The sequence below is a fragment of the Carassius gibelio genome, chromosome B14, assembly GCF_023724105.1.
Source record: "Carassius gibelio isolate Cgi1373 ecotype wild population from Czech Republic chromosome B14, carGib1.2-hapl.c, whole genome shotgun sequence".
Classification (NCBI taxonomy): domain Eukaryota; kingdom Metazoa; phylum Chordata; class Actinopteri; order Cypriniformes; family Cyprinidae; genus Carassius; species Carassius gibelio.
The window spans coordinates 12338598-12355709 of record NC_068409.1 but is presented as its reverse complement, the minus strand read 5'-3'; the positions used below and the strand labels follow the sequence as shown (position 1 = coordinate 12355709).

The following is a 17112-nucleotide window of genomic DNA, read 5'->3' as shown; positions in this document are numbered from 1 at the left end:
CGGGCTTCACACACTCTCTCATGTCAATAAACACACGTGTGGTGCTTCTTTTCACAGGCATTTAAATGTAAATAAACATGTTGGATTATGAACCACAACAATGAATTGAAACTCCATGAATCATTAATCAGAGAGCGGAACGAACCCGCACAAAACAATGTGAGCTAAATATAAACATGAGTGTTGCAGAAATGCAGCACAAGCCTAAAAAATAAACACACGAGTATACCTGACATGTGTCTATGAACCTGTGACTATGTATAGAATTAACATTTGTGATACACTTTTTGTTTAAAATCAAAACACACATTTTATATCAACCACTTTAAAAGCTGAATTTAGTGCTGTTTTGGCATCACATCATTATAATGTATAGAATTAAAATGACTTAATTCTATTAATGACTATTAATCCATTAACGATTTTAAGTATTAACTTTAGCATTTTAAATTTGAATTAAAAGCTGGACAATAAATTATAAATAGATTATATTAAAATTCTTTATTATAATATTTAACACAGTTTAAAGTCAACCATATTAAATGCTGAATTTAGTCAAATCCAAACATCCTAATGTGCAGAATATAAAACGTAAATTCTTTTTAAATGTTTAAAAATATATAAAGTTGGACTTTAAGGTTATACACTTTCACTATTATTGTTTTTAGCAGTTTATTGTAAAAAGTTCTGAAATTAAAAAAAATTATAAAAATCTAATATTCCAACTAGTGGAAAACTAGTCAAGTAAGCAAAACACTGCCTAAAATATGAAACATATTTCATGTCAGCTATACCACATACACAAGTTTTGCATATTTTGATCAGCAATGCCAATACTGAGCTGCCATCTGCTCTGTGTCAACATTGGTGTTGACCTTTTGACCTCTGGCATGGAAATGTAATATCAGCATTTCATGAATACTCGCTGCGCTTTTTTTTTTCTTCTCTCTGTCGAACTTCCTTAGCCCTTTCACAGCCTGTACGCTCTCTGCATGTGTGTTTGTGTGTGTGTGTGATAGAGCAGGTCAAGGCAGGACAAGCAGCGGCAGTGTGAGGTCAGGATAACTGACCTACGTTTGAGAGCGCGTGTGTGTGTGTGTGTGTGTGTGTGTGCGTGTGAGACACCCTCCAGCTGCTGAGACAGATGCTGAGACTCCTTCTGCATCTACTAGAGACTGAAAAACAAGCAGCAGACCAAACACACTCACACAAACACTCTGATCCCTCTCTCTCACTCAAATGCACACATAAAAAATATACTCACAAAAGCCTCAAACGCATCCACAAAAATTGAAAAATGAAAAAAACCTCTGACTGTTCACATCTAATTTCTGACCGATACTTTGCAGAATTTCATATCTTTGCACAACCAAACTGTCATGACTTACTCACTTTCCTGTATGACTTTCTTTCTTCCACTGAATAGAGAAGGAGACATTTTGTTGAGTGTTTATGTTGCTCTTTTCTATACAATGAAAACATACAATCACCAGCGGCTGTAAAGCTTTTAAAAAGAAAAGAAAGAAAAGAAAAGCACCATATGGTTCAATTTGAGCTATTGTTGTCTGAAGCTTAATTAAAAATTCATCTAACTCTTTTGCTAAAGGAAATGGAGATCAAAAACTTGAAAAACGTTAAATCTGTCAAACGGTAGAAATAGTTTGTGCATTATAGACAGTGCCACTTGGTACTCCCAGTTTTATGCGGAAGATGTAACTCTTTGATTGTGTTTGCTGTTTACCATTTTTCATCCTGTCAGCACAATTTTCATCTGGAAACCAAAATGTATTTTATTTTTGTTATTATTATTATTTTATTTTTACCGAGTTGCTGCTGTTGTTCCTGCATCCTGTTTTAATTTGCATAGATATAACTTCTTTGATAATAACAGAAAATATTCTTTTCTAAATTAATCTGGATTAGAATTGTGGTTGTCAAGCCTTAGTGGAACGTGCCGATAGTTAAACTGATTGACTATTGTTTGATATTTTGGATTCAGTAGGATTTATTTTTTATTTTTTATGAAATTCATACTCTTGTTCAGCAAGGATGTATTAAATGGATCAACAGTGACAGAAATCTTTTGCAGCATTATAAATGTTTTTACTTTTTCAAATAAATGCTGTTTTTTGTGACACTGACTGGAGTGATGGCTGCTGAAAATCCAACTTTGCATCACAGGATTAAATTACATTTGACAATATATTAACAATATTGTGACATAAAAATGTTAATATTTCACAACTGAGTGAACGAGTCATTATCAATGTTCATCTTCAGTTCTCTCTTCACAGCAGTTCAGTCAGTGTACTGTTTGAGTAAATGAATTACTCCGGGATATTGGTTTGTTTGAACTCAGAGGGAGTGTCAGCCACATTAAAAAGTTAACAGCTTAAGTCATTTGTGGATTAATGTGTATTGGAGACGCAAACCGTTTGAAACGATTCAGGTCGATTTGGTGAACTGGTTTAAGAAGATCCGGTTACATCAAATGATTAGTTCATGAACCGGATATGACAAACTGCTTTGTTTTGAACTCTCTCACAGAGACACGGAAGAGAAGACAATGCTGAATAAAGTCGTAGTTTTTGCTATTTTTAGACCAAAATGTATTTTCGATGCTTCAACAAATTTTAACTGACCCTCTGATGTCACATGGACTACTTTGATGATGTTTTTCTTTACATTCTGGACATGGACAGTATACTGTTCACACAGCTTCAATGGAGGGACTGAGAACTCTCGGACTAAATCTAAAATATCTTAAAGGGGGGGTGAAATGCTCGTTTTCACTCAATATCCTGTTAATCTTGAGTACCTATAGAGTAGTACTGCATCCTTCATAACTCCAAAAAGTCTTTAGTTTTATTATATTCATAAGAGAAAGATAGTCTGTACCGATTTTTCCCAGAAAAACACGAGCGTCTGTAGGCGTGACGTGTGGGCGGAGCTAAAGAATCACGAGCACCAGTAAGCTTTTGCGTTGAGAGCGTTTGGAAGCTGTGACATTACGTGAGGACAAAACCAACCAAAACAAACCATGGCTAACAGTCAGATTCAGCGTATATTTATGATCCAGAATCAGATCCAAAGGCTGAAATTTAACAAGAGCAGCAGCAACAACGACGTCTCTATGTGGTATTTACTGAAACTGTATATATTTGCTTAGCGGTTTTGGAAAAGTTCCACTTTGTCGTCTTTTTTTTTTTTTTTTTTTTTTAAGCTATATACATGTGGAAAGTGCAGTTTGATGACAACATCGCATGTTGTTTACTTGATGTGCTTACGCGGCGATAGCTAAGTTAACAACACAAAGATATTTGAAGCCGTTTTACTCACCGCCTGTGGTTCCAACACACGATCGTGACCCTTTTTCGTTGGGACTGCATTATCCTTAATAAATAAACGATGTGCAAATCCGTCGTCAAACTGGGCCTTGTTTGTAAAACAAGCATCTTCGAAATGCAGGGAACAAACACAAACACTTGCACAACTCCGTTGATGCTCTGTAAAAATAAACTCCATCCACTGGCCCCTTAATGCTGTTTCTCTTTAGGAAATCTGTGCAGGGTTGTCTTGCCCTGGCAACCAAAAACACACTCCTTTTGTGACATTTCGCGACGCTCTCGCTCTGATCAGTGAAGTCTGTTGTGCTCTCAGTGCTCTGCTATACGGGAGCGCGCGCTCTTCCGGCAGAAGTGCGTCAGGACCCATATAAGGAAATTCCGCTCCATCTAACGTCACACAGAGCCATACTCGAAAAAAACTTTCCGAAACTTGTGACAAACCGGAAGGAGTATTTTTGGAACAGAAATACTCCTTCAAACGTACAACTTAATTTTTTTAACTTTGTCCATGTTTAGCATGGGAATCCAACTCTTTAACAGTGTAAAAAACTCAGTATGCATGAAATAGCATTTCACCCCCCCTTTAAACTGCGTCCCGAAGATGAACGGAGGTCTTACGGGTTTGGAACGACATGAGGGTGAGTTAATAATTACATAATTTTCATTTTTGGGTGAACTAACGCTTTAACCTCATGTCATTCCAGATGACTTTCTTTCATTTGTGGAACACAAAGGTAATTACAAAAATATACATGTATTGTATACACTGTTGTTTAGATCCAATTTATTTTCAAAACATTCTGTGTGTTTCAAAGAACAAAGTATGTATTTATAGACTCGGGTCAAACTTGTATGCATGAATAAATGTATTTGCATTATATAAAATAATATCAGTGAACAGCAGTCTAATCACAATGTGCAGTAGTTTGGTTGATAATCTCTCTCCTTTTATTTCCCTGCTATTTCTTCTGTCTCTTTCTCTATCCTCCTGATCTCAGTAGTCGACCTCACCTTGACTCCCTCCTGTAAGATACGTTCCTCTCAGAGTAACACTTCCAAACGGCTGGCCCTCCTTCATGTGTTCAGGGCAATGAAAAGGATTGTTCTGCGGATCCGTTGAGCCCACTGGAGCCCCACCAGTGGTAACACAGATAACGGCCTAGAATCATACTTTGGGAAAGTAGGCCGCTGACTGGCTCGCGCTTGTTCCCAGACCCCAGAGGTACGATGGGAGGGACTCATTCAGGTCACAGCTGTGCTAGAGCCTCACTCTCTCTCTCTATCTTAGTCTTTCCTTCCCTCTCCTTCCTGACCATTCACTCATGCCCTCGCCCCATCCTGACCCCCACTTACAGGAAGACACTCGCAAAGGTTTGCCTTTGATTCTGGAGTCTTCGACCCCTGCTGTGGAGGAGAAACTATGGGTACACTAGTACCAATAATTTTTAATGATGTAGAAAAAAAAAAACGTAAAGTCAGTTTATTTTTTAAATTTATTTAATGGCACCTTTTTAATGATTGAAGGTGAGTGACACTGATACTAATACTACTTTTCTATGTCTCTAGAAAATGGTTCTTTTTATCCCAATATTTAACCACTGACTAGCCATTCAACATTACAAGAGCTATCAACTTCAACATTTATTAGATAAAAAAAAATCTAATTTAAGTGAACTTAAAACAATCTTCACATAAAACCATTATAATAAATATCGACCTGTACACCTCAGCAAGAAATATACAGAAATTGAATAAAGTTATCAAATACAAAATTCTAAACTGAATATAGATGAATCCTTAAAGCTACAAAACTTATTGCTTTCCTCTTTTATCTTTTCTTTGATTAACAGACATCACAGCAGCAGCTGGAAAGTACAGAGCCAGCAGATGTAAGAAAAAAATAAATATATTGTGTGCACAATTTACTAATTTTGTTCCCTTGATTTGCTAAATCATCTGCACAATTTACTAATTCGTTCTCTCGATTTATAAAATCATGTGCAGGATTTAGCAAATCGAGGGAACGAATTAGTAAATTGTGCGCACAATTTTTTAATTGAGGAAACGTTTTAGCCTCCTATTTTTCTCCTGCATGCCATGTGTGGGGCTCCGTAATAAGGTTATTTGGCTGCTATTACTTTAACACCTGCCTCTGCTGTGATGTGATGTGGATCTGACATGTATGCTCATAGTTTCATTCACACGTTAATATGAAATGATACAGGCTACAGCGCACACCACCGGATTTTTGTATGCAATTGAAGAGCACATGCTACGAGCACAGTATAATGGCTGATTGCACAGGAAAATTTGTTTTTACTGACATATGGCCAGACAACATCTCATCTCACTGCAATTCACTGTTGCTGTCTTGAAGCTCCTCATCACCTGTACCATTTGACTAATGCCTGGCACTGAGACAAAGTGGAGTGTGCATCTAAATATGACCTGTTTAATATGGTCATAAAGATGTTCCGCATTTAAATAAATCCAATTGTTGACAGGGAAAAAAAGAAAGAAGCAGCAGTTTTGAGTGAACTGGCCAACTCTAGCTCCAACCCTGCGTTAACTGCATTAAATATTTTCAACACTGTTAAACTTCCTGCATTAACACACTAATTCTGGCAGCACTAGTTGAAACATACTCTAATGTACATGAATACAGACACTTCTGGCTACACTAAGCTTAATTTCACATGTGTCAGTGTGTAATTCACAACTCAAGTGAATGGTGTATTCTCAGTGTTGCCACTAGGAGTGCTATAGCAGACATTTGTGTAAGCTGTCTTCTTTTACAATTGGTTTTTCTCTTTTAAAGGCAGGGTAGGTGATTTGGTTAAAACACATTTTTTGTTAAATTCTATTCACATCCTGATAGCAATCAAAATGTTAAGTGGTCTAAATGTATTTATATCATCTGTTGAAGGTGTAGGACCATAAGTAGTTTGTCTGTCCAAGGGATACAATAGCTGTCCTACCTGCCTATCAACCGAGCGGCAACCTCCCGCTCTCTCTCGTGAGGCCAATAAGGAAGTGACTAAAACTGCAATTCATCGACTGGCCGCTTGAGTCTGGCTGCAAAAGGGAGTCAGTCCCATAGACTCCCCATGTTAAAATGCCCAACTTTACAGCAGAAAAAAACATGTTTACAGCTTGGTTAAAAAAATGATTTTGGTCTATATTGTTCATTTTGCCCTTCATGACAACTGTGAGGGGGGTGAATTTTTTTAAAACTCATCCGTTTAAATTATATTAAGACTTAAAGTTCTGCATAATTAAGGGCGTGGCCACTTGAGTGACAGGTGGATTGCCGCTGCTGACAATGCCGTTGCACTAGGTGGTTGTGGCTTCAGCAATCAGCTCCCGCCTTTTTGCCCATTTTTGTTTATCCGGTAGAGTCGTGCGGTGACATGCTGCCAAGATGGCGACGGCCCGCTCTGCACACTTTAGGCTTCAAAACCGCATATAAACAATATATATGGGTATAAACAATATATGTTGAGTTGGCATAGTTTTTTTTTTTTTTGGGGGGGGGGGGGGGGGGTTGAATATAATAAATAAAATAAGTTACTTTTGCAAATAAATAACTCATCTTTTCAATATACACTACTGTTTAAAGCATTGGATTTCATTGAATAAATGGTCATTTTGGACATATTGACAATAATATGAAATGTTTCTTGTTCAGAAAAACTGCATATTAGAATGATTTCTGAAGGATCATGTGACCTTGTGAAGACTGGAGCAATGATGCTAAAACTCAGAGCAGTGAACACACCCGGAGCAGTGGGCAGCCATTTATGCTGCGGCACCTGGGGAGCAGTTGGGGGTGCGATGCCTTGCTCAAGGGCACCTAAGTCGTGGTATTGCTGGCCCATTAACTTATGCAGAAGCAGAAGTTTCCTGTAATGTAATGAAGCCATACTGGATTATTAGAGAACCCATTGTACAATACAACACTGCTGCTGAAGATGTTGTCAGTGGGAAGCTAATTTCTGGCTTAGGTGGGGAGGAAGTAGGACAAAGAATTTCTGAGATTTGTAATTTCGGACAACAAACTTGTGCAATCTGAAGTGGCTGTAACTGCAGCAAACGAAGACCAACAGACACCCACGGTGCCATTCCAGAAGCGCTTCCAGTGTGCAAGCTGCAACATCCTGTAATTAAACTGTTGACAATCTGAAATACATCATCCTGTGATCACACAACTATAGGATGGCTCTGTTTCAGCCCGAGACCTAATAGCGATGGAACACACATTTTGCTGTGTGTCAGACAGAAGCGTTGTATTGTTACTACAAAATTGTTCAAAAATACAGCTGCCACATCCTTTGACAACCCAGAATTCTGTATAGAGATGAGACAAAGAGAAAGAAAATGTACTGTCGGAATGAGAATGGAGAAAATTGACTAAAGGGATGGATAAGAGGGAGAGACGCGCCTGACCCAGATCTGGAGAAGGTAACAGCATCATGTGCCTTTGACGGAGGGATTTTTACAAGCGCCGTTTGATGTTGCACAATTAATGCATGCTTCACACATGAAGGGGCCATCTGCACGTGCATAAAAGCAGGAGGCGGGATTTAAGATGACAAAAACACCAATGAACCAATCAGCAGAGTGAGCTGGGTTGACTGACAGGCCAGAAATGATGAAGTCATCCACTCAGGCAGCAGTAAATACAGGATAAAGATCCGTTCTACTGGATTTCTGGATCACAGAAGCGCTCCTGCTTTCGTGTGGCCTCATTAGGTCTCAGCTCTGCGCTATCCACTGTGTCCTCTGTGCTCCAAACTCACACTCAAAGTATTTATGTTAAAGAGGCTAAATTTAGTCTCACTCATTCTTTCTCTCTTCCTCTTCCACTCTTCCTCCTAGTTTCACCTTTAGTCTGTTTTTGAACCAGATCTGCGTATGTGGCGGCATGTTATTTTTACCCTGGTCCACATCCTGTGTTGTGCACTAATGATTTCGAATATCCTACAATTTCCTGGCAGTCACCCTGCTGCATTCTCATCCAGGTCTAGTGTCAGTTTAAAGCAGCAGTTCTGCCAAAAATGAACAATCTGGCGTTATTTACTCACCCTCATGTTGAGACAAACCTGTATGTTGTGTTATATTTTCTTCGTCAAACACAAAAGGAGATATTCTCATGCTGCTTTATAATTAATATTAAACATTTTAGAATATAAATATTTGTAATATTATAGTATTACAAATATGGTAATTTCACTGACAAATAAAAAAAAAAGTATTTAAAACATACTATACTAATTTTATTTTACATTACAAATGACAATACTAATATTTATGTATATCGTAATTTATTTATTTTCTATTTTATTTTGGTGGAAGCCCTCAAAGGTTTTCTTTTGTTGACAACAGCTGGTGCAGGTGCACTGGGCAATTTTTGGGTCATGATTTTTGTTTTATTTCAATTAATTATGCAGCCATAGCATACAGGTTTGAAAATAAGTAAACAATGTCAGAATTGTACTATTCCTTTAAAGGAAGATATGGCTTATAGAAAGTAATGATGAATGACAGACTAGGGGGTGAATGGGATTTTAGCTGGAAGTCCCACCCAAGGCACAGATGACTGCATTTTGTTTTCCATGATGCGTGTGTGTGAGACACAGATTGTGGTGTGTGAAGGTGGTCAAGCGTGTGAGCGTTCTCCATTACACACATCTGTATGTATCAGTGTGTGTGCTCAAGTTAACGTCTCTAGTGACCTGTAACATATGTGTGTGTGTGTGTCTTGTGTGTGTTTGTGCATCTGTGTGGGAGGAAACAGTTTTCATCATTTTCCTGCAGTCCTGTATCACCGCATTTGATGCGAGATTGCCTCTCTCTCGCTCTCTCTCCATTGGATCATTCAGGTGGGCGATGAAGTTGATTAGCTCAGTATCTGGTTAGATGGGCAGCACTTTAGTCCTTAATAACAGCATTCTCACATGCTTGAAAGCAGAACTGAAATGTGTGACACTATCTACTTTCGGAATAGCATACTACATACTTCATATTACAGTACAAGTCTTAATATTTCTGCAGTATGCAGGGTGTACACTGCAGCATGCAACTCTTCTGTATGCATGAACTACCTGGATGAACTACAACATTTCCAAAAATGTGCAGTATACCAACGAGTACTGCAGTACGCAATGCACTGAGCACTATATCCCACAATACAGTGTACTTGACCTTCCATTTCCAGTGTAGCAAATCAAGCTACTATTATCAGCTGAAATGCTTTACATCTTTTTCTGGCCTCACTATTAGAACAGACTGCCAAGAGTTAAAACGACTTTATAGAAAATTATATTAAAAATGCAAAAATCTGAAACTTGACTCCACTTACTGTCATATGCTAATTTACTGCAAATGGAAACCGCTACATTTTGTGATTACCAGCAAGAGAGTCTACATTTCTAAGTTGGCGAATGTAAATTTGAAAATAATGGTGGAAACAAATTGATATTGTTTATGAATAAATGGGCCTAACTGTGAATATTTTTGTACAATTTTCATTTGTACACATTTTGTGAAATTTGAAGCAACAGGTTTGTTTGACAAAATATTTCCCATCATTTTCTGTGGCAGAAAAAGAATGTTAAATACACTGACAATGCATCAGTTACACACTTAATGTGCATTTTCTTTTTTTCTTTGAATAGTTTTTGTCAATAGTACAATTTTGAATTTTAAAACTGGCCAATGCATTCATTTAAAAAAAAAGAACACTATTACACCATAATTATGACTTTCAAACTCATAAGCAGGAACATCCCAAGAGGATCAAACATGCATGTAATGAGGTCATGTGACAAAGTTAATGAATAGGAGAAACCGCAATGCGCAATATGACGGCTCCAGTCCTGCCTTCTAAATAAAAGAGTCACTGCCATTAGAAGCTTTGGTTCCCATAGAAACCTGAGACTCGCATACACTCAGGACTACACATGCGCATTGGTGGTACCGACCTGAAAAATACACTTTCTTAATGCTATTTATGCCATGTCTGTCTAAGGTTTTTGTTCATGTTTCGTGTTTTCAGTTCAGGTCTATCAAGTCTTTTATGTCCTTTCTTTTAGTTTGGTATCAGTTATGTTTCCTGATCCATGTCATGTGACCTCCAGCTTGTTTCTTATGCCTTGTTTTCATTGCATTTTTCATTATAAGTTCTGTTCTCTCACTGGTTCGTGTCCATTTGTCTTGTTACCTTGTTTAGCAGTTCTGTCTTGTCATTGATTATGTTATGTGATTAACACAGTCTTGCATTTAAGTCCTCATGCTGGACATTTTTCCTTGTTGTCAGGTCATTGTTTTGTCTAGTCAAACTATAGTTCCTCATCTGAGATTAAGTTCAGAGTTTATGTTTTGGATAAAATCTATTCCATCTTCCCAACATTAGACACTGGACCAAAGCATTACACTGGTTATTATGTTTACAAGTAGCATGGTAATACTATGGTATTCTTTGAAGTGTCTTTCAGTAATATGTAAAAAAATATATTATGCCTTTTTATCTGAACATGGTACTATGGTAATACTATGTTGTTTTGGACACGATACCATGGTAAAATCATAATATCTTGGAGAAACATACAATTAATTATGCCATGTATGCCATCTTTCCAACATTGGAAAATAATTATAAAAAGCACAAAATCTTCTTCACTAAAAGCACCATGGTATTATAATGCTTTTTTTGAAGTACATTGTAATGGTACTAGTTTTTCTGGACACAATACTATAGTAAAAAGTCAAGAAACATCTACATAATTATGCCAAGCACACTATTTGATGCTATTTGCTTGCATTTATTTTATTGCTTATGGTTTTAATGCCTTTTTAATGCTATTTCAGCATTTATCTGACAAGCCAGAATTTATTGCTTATTTGAAATATGCCATTTAAATGAGTTTGGTCTGAGATTTCAGTATTTCTCCTTTCAGATACATAAGAGGTGATGCATGCATGCCTAATGTAGCTGCATCATAAATATGGCCATCAAGTACACTAATGTTCCTTAAAAAGTACTTTTATACTACATTGTGCAACATAGATTTGGCTAGTTAGCATAGTTCAGTTAACTAAACCATTCAGACAGTCATTCAAAAGTATCCATGGGATTTACAGATCAGGTTATTGGGTGATAAAATCCACTACAAAATGCTTTGAAATAAACTGGAATGTTAAAATTATAATTTTCTTCAAGTGTGATATAATAAACACCATTGGTTTGATTAGAATTGCATAATGTCCACATACTATTTTTTAAACACAATTAGCAATATTCAGTATAGTGTGCAGTATGCAGTACCTTAGAATTCCATTCCAAACACTGCCTGTGCATTTCCCCCTGTGTGTAAGAGAAAGAGATTGCTGGGACACAAGTGCATGCACATCCATCCGTCCATCCATCCATCCATCGGATGTCAAGTGCCTGATTCCCCATCTCTCCCACTTCTCATCCTCCACACTTTTCACACTTCCCCCTCTCTTTTCTTTCACCTGCTCTCGTTTCATTTATCGCCAGGCTCATGTCAACACTCTTACTTCGTTTCAGTGTTCAGGGCTTTAACATCCCGTTCATGTTGCGTGTCGCACTCGGCAGGAGGCATGCATGAATTAACACAGGCACAAAATCAGGAGAAAAATTTCAATCTTTGAAGCGGTTTCGATAATGCCATGAAAGTGTGTGTTTATGATTGCATGCAAATAATTTATTCCTGTTTCAAAACATCTCCATTCCTAGGGGCCAAGAACACCTATTAGTACCAATCATAAAAAATACACTATGATGCAGTTAGAATAATCTAGTCATTATTGTTGCATTACTACATTCCTTGAGGAGACAGATGGCAGTGAGGCGCATTCTGTCTCACGGAGAATGCAGCACATAATAACTTGTGGAAATGAGCAAATTCATCTTAAGCAATCTACTCGCTTACTCATTTGTGTTTGTCTCAAGCATGCCTTCTTCTATGCACCAATTTTACTCTCTGTTACGCCCTAGAAAAATCTGCAGAAAGTACTACAGTACTGCCATGGACATGGTACAATAGTGATCCTTTTAGTTACCATGGTCCCATGGTAAGATATCTTGGAGCAATATCTAATATGGAATCTCATTCCATCTTCCCAACAATGGACATTGGTACCATAGTATAACCATTGTTTCTAGAATAGAACATCTATACAAGCATAATGGTAATACCATGGTACTCTTTGAAGTTTCTTTGAGTAATATGTGAATAATTATCCCAAGCAAACCATTTTCTAGACTAAAAAACACCATGGTATAAAGGTTCCTATGAACCATCAGGCAGTTTTTTACTTCTGCTGTGTCCTCTTCATACCTTTCTCACCTTCATACTGGCTGCTTTGCCTTCCTCGTCCACCAGCTATATCTGGACACGCTCTCACACAGACCTTCCCTAAAGCTTAGTACCCAAGATACCTAACGGTTAATATTACATAAATGTGACACATATGCTGCACTATGATTATTTAATGCAGAATGGCATATGTTGCTAAATAATTACAGGCGGCCACACTCCAGGGTTGAAGGGATACCCCTTACAGTACACAACACCTCTCTCTCTGCCCAAACCACACTTGGTCACACACTACGGTGGCCCAAAACGTGCCTCCCCATCCGCCTTTATTGTTTTCCATAATCCAAACAAACTGATCACATATACACAGGGGATAGATGCTTTTGGGTAGCTTTTCAGTATGCACAGGCATTGCTGAAGACTAATTAACCCCTCTCTCCACTGACCGCCCACACTATACATCCACATCCACATATCTCATCATTCAGTGATGCTGTAGTGCCCACATCTTCACTACTTGACATTCTAATGTTGTTGTTGTTTATTATTATTATATACTTAATGTGTATTGCAAAAACTGGAAATATAAATATAGCTTTAAATTTCGCTAAGCTTATAGTAGCTACGTGCATGCGTGCATTGGTATAGGCTAGTTATGATGGGTTTGCATAGTCTCTTAATGTATTTATGCATCATATCAGATGAAACATATAGTTCTGCAATGTAACTTGTTTTTCTGCAATAACAATTCGATTTAATGCCACTGGGATTTCTGGATCCAGCACATCCTCTATGTGCAAGCCTTGTTTACAGTGTGTAACGATGTACCAACGAATCGATAAACTGCTACGGATAGATACACTAAAATACCCTCATAGGCCGTCTATGCAAGGATGTGTATGTCAGTGTACGAACTGACTGCGAGGAACTCAACGCATTTTCCCTGCATGACAAGAGTGTACTCGTGCAGGGTCTCGAGGCATTACACATTTCACATCATTACACGCACAATCGATATGGTAACTCACGAGATCACCTCGTTATCCGAGCGCTGGTAGCTACCCGACAAGCGCGCGCACTGACATTAGAGTAAAAGATGCGAATGGGAAAGCGCAAGGAGATGCATGAACCAATGCAGGAATGCAATGCAATAGCCACGCTACCTTTAAGTCGTCCTTTCGCTGTCATCCTCAAACTGCCAAAAATATTTCATTGGATCGAGATGTTTATCTCTCTCTTTTTCTCTCCTCCCCCCTTTATCTCTATCCCCCCCCCCCCCCCTCTCTCTCTCTCTCTCTCTCTCTCTCTCTCGGGTAACCTGCCACTGTATAACAGTTCGTCCATCCGCCAGCAAGCGCGCAGCCGTCGATGCGCTCCACAGATGTGGCAAGCCGTTTCACTTTTGTTCTTTACAACTGTCTTAGATTTATGTGACTACTATTTAGTTTTAATTACTACATGTATACATTTAATAAAGATTCTAGTCCCTATTCCAATAGTGACTAGCCTTTATCTACAAAAAAAATTGTAAAAACAATGTTCGATCAGAAATTGCTAGCAAATATTTACAAAGAAATGCAAGTAACACATTAAATTAAATGTGTCATTTTGAAGTAGAAACAGTTTAAAAACAGTATTTTCTTTTAAAAATGTCCTCCAAATTTATAGTGTATTTCAGTTTTATAGCACTTATTAGACACTAGTACTAATTTAGTTACTAGCTCGGTTATATGATACCTGCATTTGGAATCACATCACACCGAACAATTTTGGATGAAATGCGCAGTTTGTCCTGTAAACTATATATATAGGCAATATATATATATATATATATATATATATATATATATATATATATATATATATATATATATATATATATATATAAAAACATCACCAGCTGCTAAATTCAAATCTGCATTTGCTGCCTGGCACAAAGCAAGGGATGCACACATTTTTAAAGCACTGCACATTATTACCAATCTCATATGATTCTGTTGAGTTTATGAATGCAAGGGCCAATCACAGCCGTTCAGATGAGTCATTGCTGAAACCTGCTGTTTCGCTCGCTGACCGAATTCTCTGGCTTGTTCTCTCATCAAAACAGAGTGAAGATGTACAAATGTAAGTAAGATATTTATTTCACAGTGTTAACAGCTTTAGAGATTATTATGGAACATTTTGTGTGCTTGAACCCACTGGACTGAAGTGAAAACGTTCTTTGATAATATAAACATTCTTTGCTCTCTTTTTGTACAATGAAAGTGTTATAGGCTAATTAGTAACTTACGGTGTGTGTATTAAATTCACATTAAATACAAAGTATTACAATATTTTGTACTTAAGTTAAAAAAACTTATGCAAAGTTAATAGATTACACTATTAGGATACATTAACCATCACCCATTATATTGGTTGCTTCTTAAAACCAATAAATCCTAATGGAATTAGAGCTGGGACAATAAATCGATGCATCGCAAATCGAGAAATGATTCTGCAGCGATTCTGAGATTTTCCAAATGCATCATGATTCTCTCTTAAATCGATTCTGAGCTTCGTTTTTAACAGAAGAAGGCACTGCGTGCTTTAGAAATAGCTGTAATTTGCTTACTTCCTGTTCCTTACACACACACTATTTGAACCATTGAAGGATGTTCACAGTGGGCTGTGTTTACATTAATCTTGCATCATAAAAGCCTATGTGCAAGTACATATACATTACTCAGCCGAATGCACAAGCGCTCCTCTTCGTGAGCATGTGATTTGAAATTGTTATAGATTACTTGTAGATTGCAGTGATATATGACGTTGAAAAATGACTGAATGGAAAATAAAGTAGGTTAAGATGAATTTTAAAATTGTGCCCCCCTAAAAGCACAGGTGGCCCCTGTCTGCCCCAAGTAAATAGAAAATAATAATAAATAAGCACTTGTTCCTAATTTGCTAACATAAAAAAATAAAGTTTGGGGTAAAACATGTTAAAATGGCTTGCCATACCTCTCCTGCATCAGCATCGCTATGGGTTGCCATTCTCGATTAATGGAAATAGTTTTTTGGATGCAAACACACCATCTGAAGCATCCATTGATCACTGATCAATCATTGATGAATGACGTATGATGTTTCAAAATATATTTTAAAAAAATATAGTTTTCTTATAGCGCATCATCACAGAAACAGAAGCATCGCGAAACATGCACAATCGCACCTAACGCTGCATGCTTAAAAATGCTGAGTACGATTAAAAAGGTACAAAACACAATCCACTTACATTTGATCACGCGGTCGGTAGGGTTTAAACCCATGATGTCTGCGCTGGACATTCTCATGGGTTGTTGAGGATAACGGGGAAAGTGCGCCTACTCCTAACGGGTGAGCGTGCGGTCTTCGGTGCTGCGGGATTCGCGGGCTGCAGAAGCCGCATCACTTGGTGCGTCTCTCCTCCGTCCACCGTCGGTCAGGGGGGAAGATGTGTCGCAGTTGATCCAGGGAAACTGTTATGCTGGAGATGCTGGACTCTGCCTGGTGCCGTGTGGGGGCGGATAGATAGACAGATAGATGGATGGATGGATGGATGGAGAAGCAGGAGGGGGCTGAGAGACTTCTGCTCGGTTCAGGGTATCCTCAGCGCGTTGCAGCACCACCCCGACATGGCGAAGACAGGAACTCCCACGCTCTGGCTTGCAGGGACTGCCTCATACTGCCATCACGCGGAGGCTGATTCGGGGTTTCCCTGCGAACGAGATGAGAGAGAGCGCGCGCACCCAGGCCTTGTTGCTGCTTTATTGACGTCAGTCTTTTTAATGCTTCATGGCATAGAAAGTCAGATAAGGCAGCGTATTATCTTACTGTATTTTGAACGTTGTAAGAACAACCCAGCTTCTGTTTTCTGACTTCTATCATCTTATTCTATCTATCTATCTATCTATCTATCAAAATTTTGAACAAAAACCATTTTGGAATTGAACATAAGTACAAAACAATTCTTGTTTTCATTGTTTTTGGGCACTCCACCATGGACTTCTGAACATGAACCATATAATACAATGTATTTCTTTTAATTTCCACATTTTATGCTTTCATCACTTTCAATTTTGTACTAGAATCGGAATTATTGTGTGCTGTACCATTGACAATTTCCTTTGAACCCATTGTGTCAGTACTGTTCTGTTCTATTCCTTTTTTCTTTTTTTGCAATTAATGTGATTGTCTGAATGGGGTAGAGGGCATAAACCTGTGCAATGGGATTAAGATATCACAATGAAACAAGGTATTTCAGGAATATAGGACGATAGTTTGATCTTTTTGGATTTGTGTAATCATAATTATATGAGGATCAGACAAAAGCAGCCTAAAAATATTTGCTATTAATTGTTTAAACAATCAAATATTACAAATGAGAACAAAAACAGCTAAGGAAA

The 17112-nt window shown here is 37.9% G+C and overlaps 1 protein-coding gene across 4 annotated transcripts in view; it reads right to left on the bottom strand.

Moving 5' to 3' along the window:
* LOC127971720 (protein phosphatase 3 catalytic subunit alpha) overlaps positions 1-16332 on the bottom strand; it is a 43275-nt gene extending 26943 nt beyond the window's left edge. The window contains exon 1 of one of the 4 annotated variants that reach the window (XM_052574934.1): positions 15963-16332. In XM_052574934.1, coding sequence (XP_052430894.1) covers positions 15963-16020 — 58 coding nt within the window. In that variant the 5' untranslated portion in view covers positions 16021-16332. Of the gene's footprint in view, positions 1-11673; positions 11789-13854; positions 13963-15962 lie in introns of those variants that run through there. The other 3 variants (XM_052574932.1, XM_052574933.1, XM_052574935.1) reach the window with 3 other exon arrangements.
* Between the last annotated feature and the right edge of the window lie 780 nt (positions 16333-17112).